The 12,941-nt window shown below is 35.1% G+C and overlaps 1 protein-coding gene across 1 annotated transcript; it reads left to right on the top strand.

The window, feature by feature from the left end:
• Window positions 1-332: 332 nt before the first annotated feature.
• adgrg4a (adhesion G protein-coupled receptor G4a) lies at window positions 333-12,737 on the top strand (the record flags this gene model as incomplete). The annotated part of the gene is made up of 18 exons (XM_079390646.1): window positions 333-927; window positions 1,405-1,462; window positions 1,721-1,865; window positions 3,284-3,348; window positions 3,441-3,589; window positions 3,678-3,804; window positions 5,762-5,871; window positions 5,965-6,166; window positions 6,896-7,061; window positions 8,157-8,306; window positions 8,687-8,806; window positions 9,089-9,134; window positions 9,247-9,350; window positions 9,634-9,755; window positions 9,907-10,175; window positions 10,326-10,422; window positions 11,748-12,028; window positions 12,574-12,737. The coding sequence occupies 18 exons, from the start codon at window positions 333-335 to the stop codon at window positions 12,735-12,737; spliced, it is 2,970 nt and encodes a 989-aa protein (XP_079246772.1).
• Window positions 12,738-12,941: the final 204 nt, after the last annotated feature.

Genomic DNA, 12,941 nt, shown 5'->3' with positions numbered 1-12,941 from the left:
TATTTTGTAATTATCTTTTCTCCATGTCCATGTTACTCTATTTCTTGGGAAAATGTCATTAAAAGTTTTTCTATTGCTAAAAAGTAAATCATTTGTTGATTATTATTTTTGAGTGAAGGGAAGCTCTGTTATGTTTGACATTTATAAGTGTCTGTTAATAGTGACAAGAGAATGACAAGTATTATTTTGCTTGTTAACATGTGAGTGATCAGTTTAAGAGGACTGATGCAAACTGTTGCATTAAATGGTTTTGTTTAACCAAAAAATTGCTCTTAGTTGAAAATAGATGCCTAATCTGTAATCTGTGACTTTTAGGCTCAAGCCTATGGGGGATGAAGAAGACTTTTACTATCCGGCCCTGTGTTTGGCAGCTGAATAAAAGAGTTATCATCCCACCTTTAGAGGAACTGAGTGTCTGCATCAACCTCAAGAGAAATCTTAGCACTTCTGGATGGACTGCTTTTGACTACAAAGGTCTAGGTCAACAGCACGTGGAGCTTGGCTTAGCTGGAGATATGGGCAATGTAATAGCCTCTCTTTTCGGAGACAAATGGACAGTTGCTTATGACATGCCCAAAAACAAGTGGCACACAGTTTGTCTGACATGGTCGAGTCATAGTAGGCTTTTCCAGGTGATCATTAATAAAGACATTTTTGAATTTCATCTGAATGAAACGTCACCCAGGTTCCTTGCCGCAAACGGTACCCTGAGTTTGAGTGTGTCACATAATTTTGTTGGAGGTTCTATTGATTTTGAAACTGGGAAGGAATTTCAGGGGGACATGTCCTTGTTCCGTATGTGGGGAGTGCAGATGAGTCCACAACAGCTGGATGCATGCAGATGTGTAGATGGGAATATTGTGACTTGGAGAGAGCAAGATTTGGATTATCAGTGTCCACCCATTCCAGATGACAACTTTATTTGTGGTGAGAAATATAGAATGAATTTTACAATAACTTGTGTTATATGATGAAATGCATTCTAACGAACTGTACCTTCACCAAATTTCAGAATCGTCAAAATATAAAATTCAAATGAACACAACTATTACACAAAATATCAGTAATGATAATACTGAAAATGATATCCAGGAGATTGTTTTAATCTGGGTAAGATAATATGTGTGTGTGTATATATATATATATAAAATATTTAACATTTTCACTTACACTTTAGTATTTATAAACTTTTTCATTTTAATTTCAGCTGAAGCACGTTTTCCCTCAGAAAATATCAGTGCATTCTGTGTCCCTGTCAGATTTAAGGTAATTATTTTATTTTTTAAACTAACTTACCAACGAACATACATAAATATCCAAATATTTGTACAACTTGCATTATTTATGTAAGCATGTGATGTTATATGGTGTCCATGTAATTTTTATGTTATTGTATTGTCTAAGAGAAGTGCCCAAATTTAGCCCTCAAACAGGAGCTGGACAAAATAAGGAGGAAACTCAGGTATAGCATATACTATACATTTTCATGATTAACTGGACATATATAATTTATATCCTTTTAACACTACAAAACACTAAAACTATATCATATAACAATGTTTTATATATAAATGTTACATTATGCTTCTTTGAAGGGCATTGTAAATTCACCAACCAAGAAACAATGGTAAAAATTCTCATACACCTGCAATACACACATATATGTCACAAGTTTATATCAAACCATCTAAAGGAGGATTTGTCATGTTTGTGGTTTTAGGTTTGACTGTGTGGTGTTTGTGAGAGTGATACCTGCAGCTGATGTGAGTAAAACAGTGTCTATGATCCAGGAGCTGTTAATACCCATCTATAACTACAACAACATCCTCCTGAAAACAAACCCAGCATCTATAAACATCCTCTCAGTAGGTACGTAGCTGTATGTAAGGGGTGGGAAGGGGAGGATTCAGCCAACAAAAAAGCTCACTGTTTTGAATTTTACAGCTGCCTTTCCTAACGTGACTTCAAATCCTGCTTTGACCACTGTTCCACCAATCTCAAGTACAAATATTACAATATCAGGTCTGTGCCATTCAGAGCTTCATAACTCACCAATTAAATGCTTTTAATAATGCAGAAGCCTTTTCACCATAATTCATATAACAAATACAAAAAGTTCACATTCCTTTTCAAGAGCTCATATGAAAAACATTTTGTTCTTCAGGAACTCGCACATTATCGCAAACACTGGCGATGGATAATATCTGTTCAATCACTTCAGGCTTAATTTCAAACAGAGGTGAGTTCAACAATGACATAGCACACATTTATGTATGGTTTGTACATTGTGGATATACCAGAATCTCAAACAATTACTATGTAAAACATATTTTAATGCAGGGTTTATGAGGGTAACAAATCTTTGTGCAAAATATAGAATCATATTGAGTTAATTATCCTTATTTTATGTTTCTTTTAAATGAGTGATATTATTTTCTGTCAAATAATGAGTAAATATTTTGAAGTATATTATGTTGTATTTTAAAAAGTTAATTTAATTAGTAACACTTTATTATAAGTGTACTTTGACATGTACTTATAATAACAATAAACTATTCATAATTACATGCAAGTAACCCTAAGACAAACCCTAAACATATAGTAAGTACATGCAGTTAATTAATATTACTCAGTAGTTAAATATATAATTACACTGTAACAAGGACACCTTAAAATGAAGTGTAACCATTTAAATGACTAATGTTTCACCAGATTTTGGAGACATTTTTTATAGAGTTTATCTCAATCTAACAATGAGTGGCAGCATCACAGACCCTCAACACACTATACAGCAATGGGTGAGTAATGACACATATTATAAAAGGTAATTTGGTCCATATGTGACGCTGGACCACAAAACCAGTCATAAGTGTCAATTTTTCGCAATTGAGATATATACATCATCTGAAAACTGAATAAATAAGCTTTCCATTGATGTATGGTTTGTTGGGATAGCACCGAGATACAACTATTTGAAAATCTGGAATCTGAGGGTGCAGAAAAATCTAAATATTGAGAAAATCGCCTTTAAAGTTGTCCAAATTAAGTACTTTTAAGTTTTTTTCAAAAATTAAGTTTTGATATATTTACGGTAGGAAATTTACAAAATATCTTCATGGAATATGATCTTTACTTAATATCCTAATGATTTTTGGCATAAAAGAAAAATTGATAATTTTGACACATACAATGTATTTTTGGCTATTGCTACAAATATAACCCAGCGACTGGTTTTGTGGTCCAGGGTCACATATCTTTGTATTTGATGTGCTTTTTTCTTCAGCTTCAGCAAACACTGGGAAAATGCCACATGGATGTTTGGAATCTTGTGATAAAAGGAGCTCCTAAGTAAGTGTCCCAACATGGAATACATAAAATGGAACACACAAATGCAGATGAAATAGATGCTTTCTTGTTACTCAAATTATTTTTTTTTTTAGGTACATCACTACTTTTCAGGTTCAGGCTATGGCACCAGTGAATATCACAGCAACAGAGAGGCTGATTTTTGAACTTTTGACAAAAGGATACACCAATGCTACCATCAGTATCACTGTCCCATCCGGTGAAGTCAACATCAGCCATATAAGTACAGTGTAATTTTGGCCTTATACTGGAATTAAAGAAATGGAATCAAAATATATGTGTGGTCTCTCAATGCGGTTTTATTGTTACAGATCCAGGCCTTTGTCCAGAGGAGACCATGCTCACAGTGTATGGTATATACATGTGGCCCGAAATGACACCTCAAAGTAAATATAGCATGGGATGTGTAAGAGGGAATGAAATTGCTACAAGGTTCTGGTAAGTACTACACATTGTGCAGTGGTTTTGCAATTAATACACAGGTTGTTAAAATATGAGCATCAGCCAATTAATCTATTGAAGTATTAAAAAACTAATTTCCAATTTGTTTTATGGACGTTATCATTTTTGTAATCACCATTGAATCTATTTTTAAAGTGAAATACTGTTTTGTTTCTATAGATACAATTCATTGGCCCTGGAAAAACATTCAGATAACACTAGTTTGCCATGTTTAGCTTTGCGTCATTTGGCACACAAACTATACAAACAATTCTGTGCGGCCCTGCTGATTAATATGCCTTATCTTTTTCTTGTGGAAAGCAATATCCTTTAATTGAATAATTAGCTTGACAATACTTCTTGGACTCCTGACAATGCCAATATTAATTAATTCCCAGTACAGCAATATAACACCAGTCACCATTGCATAAAACTGATCTTTTCAAGAGTTCTAAGAAACCTCGGGAAAAGCTGTACTACAGTCATTTCTAAAACCTTGTAAATAATATTTTCTTGATGTCAGGAGAATGCATTAAAGGAGTAATTCACTGCTGCCAAAATGGGTTTTAATAAAAAATTAAAACATTTTTAAAAGAAAAACTTGATGCTTTGAATCTTCAGAGAGCATTCAGAGTTAATATTTTCATAAACACTGGCAAAACATTCTTTAAAAAATGTTGTTAGCTGAGGAGCTGTCAAAAGTCCTTTGCTGACAAACAAGGATGAAGAATTTAGTAGTGATGCTAGTGACATGTCCCTACTAGTATCCATCAACTACTAAATTGCCCCTACACTCTAAAAAATGCTGGGTTAAATACAACCCAGAGCTGGGTAAATATTGGACAGAACATTTGCTGGGTTGTTTTCAACCAAGAGTTGGGTTAATTGTATAACCCAACCGATGGGTCTAAACAACCCAATGGCTGGGTTCATCCATATTTTACCCAGTGCTGGGTTGTATTTAACCCAGCATTTTTTAGAGTGTAGCTATATGTATATGTATATGTATATGTATATGTATATATATTTGTATATATATAACTTCGGCTTGTGGATCGTGACTCATTTGATTTAGATCGTGACTTCGGAGAGTGTATCGTGAATCGTTTGATTTAGATCATGACTTCGGAGAGTGTATCGTGACTCATTTGATTTAGATCGTGACTTCGGAGAGTGTATCGTGAATCGTTTGATTTAGATCGTGACTTCGGAGAGTCTATCGTGAATCGTTTGATTTAGATCGTGACTTCGGAGAGTCTATCGTGAATCGTTTGATTTAGATCGTGACTTCGGAGAGTGATTTAGATCGTGACTTCGGAGAGTCTATCGTGAATCGTTTGATTTAGATCGTGACTTCGGAGAGTGCATCGTAAATCGTTTGATTTAGATCGTGATTATTTTTCTTTTTTATTAAACAGTACAAACAACCAACAATTAAGGCAGTACAGTTCTAAAGACAAAACAAGGAAAAAAGAAAAAAAAAAATAACACCTCAAGAGGACACACTATGAAGAGGATGAATAGGCTATAGAAATGCAGTTTTCACTGCTTTAGGATTAACAGAACTTTGGATAGTTTTAATTTAGGCTACTTGTCTAGATCAACTAATAAAGAAAAGAGAGGTTTAGAGACAGATTTTTTTCATGTAGGCTATGTGACATGTATGTCTATTTAGCTATATTCTCTGTTGAGTAATCAAACAATCCAAAGAAAACATATTTTAATAGTATTGTTGGTTTTACATAATCAAAATGTAATTTGTGATTATTGTCTGATGAAGTGCTACCACGTTCTAGCTGACAAATAAATGGAGAATTGTTTCTAGTAAATATATGCATTGTTAATTTACTTGCACTACCAACATTGTAACAATACAAAGCTGTTTGAAAATGAGTGAACAAACCCTTTAATAAATGGCTAAATGAGACTCACAGTTTTTTCTCATTCCATTTAGTAAGTTATACGGGGCAACTGACAGAGCAGTGTGGGATCATCCAGACATGAGCAAGTGTATTCGAACAGTGTCAGATTTTGATGATTTGGAAAATATCACAGTTACAGCTGGTAAGTTATCATTATTGGTCTTTATTTGTCAGAGAAGACCGAAACAATTAATTCAGCCCACTTTAAAATTCTCCATGTTGCATCTGTCTCCAGACAACTCAGCAGACATTGTGGACATGATTGAGGATATTTTAAATAAACAAAACGATCTGAATGATGCTCAGCTGGACATTGTGCTTGAAAAACTGTCCAAGGTCACCGAGGTTGGAACCTTGACCACAGACCTGTCTGGTGACATTACTAAAATTGTTTCAGATATCTTTTATTTCAAAACTAGTCCCACCCAAATCAACAAGTAAGTATGCAAAAAGGTCAGAACACTTTGTGCAGGATTATATTTTGATACAAATAGTATAAGAGATAGCTGAACCAAAAATGGATATTCTATCATTATTTACTCACTCTCACGTTGTTTCAAACACATTTCTTTCATCTCTGGACACAAAAAGAGAAATTAAAATATAATGCCCAAGTTGCTATAATATGGTGTCAGAAGATCCCACACTATTTTAAATGGATAATGCTTTTTTCATGGCTCTTTTCATGGAGCAATAACAGCTGATAAAAACATCAACGTAAAGTTAAAGCATCTTAATGATGGATATATAACAAACACTCAGCTTTTCACTTCACAAGACGTTAATGGACTGGATTACATGAGGATTTTTGTGATGTTTTTATCAACTGTTTGGACTCTCATTCTGACGGCACCCATTCACTGCAGATGATCCATTGTTGAGCAAGTGATTCAATGCTAAATTTCATCAAATTTGTTCTGATGACTGAACAAACTTATCTATATCTTGGATGGCCAAGTCAATTTTCAGCTAATTTTAATTTTTGGGATCAAATATTTCTTGAAACCCAAAGTTTTTTCATTTTCAGGTTGAGCCAAAAAAAAAAAAAAAACATATTCAGTATAGCAGAAAATATGTCCAAAAATATATCTCTGAAATATGTCTGAATATCTAATATATTTTCCTGCTGTAGTCACATTGTGTCTTTCTGTCTTTGTGTGTGGTAGAATTCTTTCTATTACAGACCTTATGGGAGACAGGACGGTGTTTGAGGGAGACTCTCATAACATGACAGCACCTTCATTAGCACTTCAGCTGATCAACCCTGATACCTCTCAGTTCCATGGCCTCACATTCGAGGTGTCCTCTTTACTGAATGATAGCACCCCTGAGGTGAGAGACAAAGAGAAACTGTATATCTAACACTGCATGAGACCAAGATCATTATGGAAACTTTAGACTCTTAGCGAAAATAGAAGTGTGATATTAAATTATCACAGTACCTTTGAGAATGTGTTTTCACACCATTGTGACCACAAGGTTTCTGTGTCCTTGTGTGTGTTGTGTTATTGGATCATGGGACACAAGTGGTTATTTTAGCACCATTTACATGTCAGGTGTGATACTCGCCATGACCACCAAATGACTTTGAAGTAAGAATGATATGAATGTATTGAGCCAGCATTTTTGTATGTATTGAAGCTGAAGTATAATAAGTATAATATCTTTCTATTCCATATTAAAGACATAAGCCATTCATAGGTTAATTTTCTCAAAACACTGTGTAAACACTGCATCTCAGTGGTGTGACTTGTGGACGGGACTATCTGTTTTTTAGATCATCGGCTGATGAGGATGATTGTTTGTTTCGTTCAATGGTGCTTTTGGTGCAGAAAGTTCCATTTATATTTATATCACATATACACTGTAAAAAGTGATAAGTTGACTTAACTTAAAATAAAATTGAGGAAACCCCTTGCCTTAAAATTATCAAGTAAATAATAATTTAAAAAATTAAGTTAAGGGAATTGTCAGGTTCACTTAACTTATTTTTAAAAATTATTATTTACTTGATCATTTTAAGGCAACGAGTTTCCTCAATTTTTTTTTAAGTTAAGTCAACTTATCACTTTTTACAGTGTATGCTCCTAGTACATGAAGATCAAGAACATGTATTTTTACCATGCTGAAGGAAAATTTCTGCTTTGTTCATTTACTCATGCTAGTTTTTGTCCAAATAAAAAAATATGAAGCCAAAGCAGATTCAAGTGTTGAAACTGTAGCAGTGCTACTGAATGAAACAGTATTTTGAATTGGTTAAGTGAATGATTCAGCGACTCATTCATAGTTACATATAATCATAGTCATAGTGCATATCGGCATAACCTGTACTCACAGCCTGGAACAATCAATACAGAGAAAAATGAGAACATGTATGGTAAATGGTTTTTAAAGTATGCTGTAATGTTTTTTCCCCTTTTTCTGTAGATATTTTATGACAAGAACTTTACAGTGCATCCAGACACAGGAACTGCAGCATTCATTTCTTTACCTCATACAATTGAGAGCTTTTTCCCGAACAATGGAGCCAGACCTCGTGTACAGTTTCATTTTTATGGCACAGAAGGTTTCTTTGAGGTAACATACATTGAATTGGTGATCACATTTTTCTTGTGTGATCCTCTCACTTTCTGAAAAATAAAGCTCTTCAAATCGGTTTACGTCAGGGTTCCTCAAATCTTGGCTTGGAGGGCCAATGCACTGCAGAGTTTAATTCCAACCCTGATCAAACCCATCTACCTCTGATTTTCTGATGATCCTGAAGACATTGATTAGCTTGTTCAGGTGTGTTTGATTTGGGTTAGAGCTAAACTCTGCAGCAAAGTGGATCTCGTGGAGCAGATTTGAGGATCCCTGGTTTACGTAAACAACAGCAAAACTATGGAATTAGCAGTTTTCAACTATTTATATGCAGCATTTTCAGTACTTACTTCTGATGGCAGACTTTTAATATCTAGGACCCTATAGCTGACATGAAGCTGAACTCTTATGTAGTATCTGCCAGTGTCACCAATGCCACAGTAAGCGACCTTGAGATCCCAGTGATGGTCACTCTCCGTCATCTCCAAAACAAAGAGGTCTGTATGGATACAATCAGCCAACACCAAAACAAACCACAACTCATTTCAGCATCCTTATTGTCCTGTTGTAACAAACTATAGTAAACAGTTACCATAATAATGTGAGCTACCAAATGTATGCTATCTTTTGTCAACAAATATCTACCTAAGAATACAGTAGCTTCTCATGAAAACGAGGCAGCTCTAATTCATTGACTATGATAGCCCCTGGCATTATCACAGATTTACAGCCTGATCATTATAATAATATTTTACCACACTCTTTTTTTTGCTCTATAGGACTGGGACACTGTCAAGTGTGTCTACTGGGACTTCAACAAAAACAGTAAGCTTTTTGATACACACTTTCAAATTCAAAATGTAGGCTTGTCTACAGTAAAAGTGCACTTAATTTTGGTTAATATCCCCATGATAGTTGTTGACTGAATGTCTCGTAGATGAGAAAGGTGGGTGGAATGATACAGGATGTGAGACAGTGATGTCTAATGCCACTTATACGTCCTGTTCCTGTGATCACCTGACACATTTTGGAGTTCTTCTGGTGAGTTCAGTTTGTCTGCCCAAAATGTAGACAGCCAATTAAAAATGTTATAATGTACACAAAGTTTTACCTAATTTTCATGGTTGTGTAAAACTAAATGGTCAATGAATGACATTATATTTACCAAAGGCAATATAATAATTAACAGTAAAGGTTTTATAAAAACATTTGGAAACTAAAGGTCATTAGTTGTTGGAAGACAAATGCTGGCAATGTTCACAACATTTGCATTTTGATTATTGTAACCACTATGCATGTTTCCCTGAACCCATCTGTGCTCCAGGATATCTCTAAAACCCCAATAAGCATGAAAGACGAAAGGATTCTGACTATCATCTCGTACCTGGGCAGTGGAATATCCTCCATCTTTCTTGGAGTCACACTGTTGACCTATTTGTCCTTTGAGTGAGTTCATAGACACTTTGCAAGTTACCGCTTGAACCAGAATAACAATACAGACTTAGAGACTTAATTGGTTTGTTTACATCCAAACATAGTGTCAATAAACGTTGATTGTGAATAAATGTTGTCTTTTTTGCATGTTTTCTTACCACAGGAAACTGAGGCGAGACTACCCTTCAAAGATCCTTATTAACCTCTCCGTAGCCTTGCTAGGGTTGAACATGCTCTTCCTGGTGAACTCCTGGCTTGCCTCTTTTAACAGCAATGCCATCTGTATTACTGTAGCAGCCTTTCAACATTACTTTTTCCTGGCTACCTTTACTTGGATGGGACTGGGTGCAATCAATATGTATCTGGCCTTGGTCAAGGTCTTTAATTCATATGTGCCGTCTTACATCCTCAAATTCTGTGCACTTGGATGGGGTGAGACAAGCAGTTTTGTGTTTTTTTATCTTCAAATGTTATACTGTGTAATTTCAGTTGAATTAAATGTGTCTAGAGTATTTCTGCATAACAACTAAGAAAATCAAGGAACATTTTTGTGTTTGTTAATTCTTGAACTGTTGTTTGCAGGTATACCTCTGCTGGTTGTAAGTTTAGTGCTTGCCATTGATATAAATTCATATGGCACCAGCCTCTCCAGAGGACTTTACCAAGAATCCACTGCATTGTAGGTGCTATAAGCAAAAGGATTTAAAATACACATTTGCATATATTGGTGAACACCAACAAATATTACTAATCATAGAGCAAGCAATCTGATCTCACAAGAAAACGTATTTTTACTTAGTTGCGATTCTGTAGTTCATGAAGTTGCAATTCCTTACAAATTCATGTGATAAAAATGTACGATTTACGGTGGCCAAGAGAGCTCAGCGCCCTGCAAATAAAAAAAAAACACCTGCAAATTAAGAAAACATCTTCATCAATTTGACAACACATGCACTGCAAATGCTCACAACACAACCAAACAAAGAAACACGCTGCAAAAACAGAAACGTGCTGCAAATACTCACAACACAAACAAACAAAGAAACACGCTGCAAAAACAGAAACGTGCTGCAAATACTCACAACCCAAACAAACAAAGAAACACGCTGCAAAAACAGAAACGTGCTGCAAATACTCACAACACAAACAAACAAAGAAACACGCTGCAAAAACAGAAACGTGCTGCAAATACTCACAACACAAACAAATTCTTAAGCTGGCTAACTTACTTTACAACTTCCCTTACAAAAATTAAACGTAGCCTATGGTTTTACTATTGAAATTAATTAATTAATAAATACAATAAATAAAAACAAAAACTGATTACTATAGTTATACCATGCACAAATTAACCATGGATTTACTACACTAACTATAGTTTTAGTATATTACAACTGTGGTTATACAAATGGTAATAAATACAGCAAAAAAAAAAAAAAAAAAACATGGTTAATTTTCGTTTTTTTGGAGTAATTTTGTTGTGGTCTGTGCTACTTGTGCATTTGTCTATTTGGTTATGTTGTAAGCACTGTATTTGTAGCGTGTTTCTGTGTTTGTGTTGTGAGCATTTGCAGCACATGTGCTGTCAAACTGATGAAGATGTTTCCTTAATTTGCTGGTGCTTTTTCTATTTGCATGTGTTTTCTGAAGTTGCAGAACGTTGAGCTCTCTAGGCCACTGTAACGATTGGCAATTTTCCACATTGGTGATGTCGTACAAAAGCATATTTTGAGATGTGCAAATTTGCCAAACCTAAAATATTTTTGAAGGCGTTGGAGCAATGATGTAGTTAAAATCACTCACAGCAAATTCTGTCCAGCTGATGAGCAATAAAAACTTTTAAAGTGTGTGCAAAACATATCTAAAGGCCACGATCAGAATAAATAGAAAGTTATCGTCTGTTGGTGTTGACGGCAATTTATTTATCTTATGGTTGTCATTATAATGATCTTTTTGGAGTTAATGGACCTTTATGGTTATACTGTTTCTCTTCATCCTCTTCAGTTGCTGGTTAAAGAATGAGGTGTCCTTTTATGTGACGGTGGTTTCCTTCGTGACCCTGGTCATGGTCTGTAACATCTGCGTGTTTGTGGTGGTGCTGGTACAGATCCGTAAAATGCGGATCAATAAGCCTTCCAGCAGCAGAAAAGGGTTCCTGCATGACCTGAGAGTAGTGGCCAGCCTCACCTTCTTGCTGGGACTTACCTGGATACTAACCTTCATCGCCTGGGGCCCAGCCAAAACCCCCCTGCTGTACCTGTTCTCCCTCCTCAACAGTCTTCAAGGTAACAGCAAGGACTGCTTATGTGAGAGAAAGTTAAAATATGTAACACTGTGCATACGGTACAAATACATGCAGTGGTACTCATGATTATAGTAGGTCAATCATACAGATAAGAATGAAATAAGGATGCATTATTTTGTTTAACAACAGATAATATTGTTTTTGGAATGCAGTCATAATGGCGAATGTACGGGATCTTTGGACAAGTGTTATGCTTTTTACTGTATTTCAGGTTTCTTTATCTTCCTGTTTTATTGTCTGATGAAAGACAATGTAAGGAAGCAGTGGAGGATACATCTCTGCTTTGGAAGATTCAGACAGACTGAAAACTCAGGTTTGTCTCATATAAAGAAGTTCAACACATACTTAACCTATGGTAAATAGCTATACCTAGAGATTATAATAATAATATTGTATAATATTTGAATTATACAAAACTGCATATCAAACACCAACCAAAAATAATAATAATAGAAGGTTGAATATAAAGAGAATCCCACTTAAAAAGTTATCAATTAGAGACAAGCTTATTTGAATTTTGACCAGACTGGAGCTGTTCTGTGACACCGGGGGCCAAAGCGAAAGGTGGTCTACAAGTCTCCTCACCGTCCATGAAGTCAGAGACTACCAGTGAAAGGAAGAGCTCTGATACCTCAAACTCAGGGAGCAGCCATAATGGTGTTTTCCTGACACAGGACAGAAAACAATAAAAAAAGAGAGCATATGAATTCTGTGTATTCAATTTCTTTTTGGTGTTTATCTTAAATGACATGTTTGGAAATCTCCAGCAGAAATCCATGAAAGGCTTCATTAAGTTGTTTTTTGTTTGTTTTCTTTTTGTCGACTATATTGTCATTATTCCATTGATTTTTCAATGATCCTTTTATTTCTTCCAGAGAGATGAATTACTGATG

The sequence above is a fragment of the Barbus barbus genome (genome assembly GCF_936440315.1).
Source record: "Barbus barbus genome assembly, chromosome: 33".
Classification (NCBI taxonomy): domain Eukaryota; kingdom Metazoa; phylum Chordata; class Actinopteri; order Cypriniformes; family Cyprinidae; genus Barbus; species Barbus barbus.
This window is presented reverse-complemented; position numbering and strand designations above follow the sequence as displayed.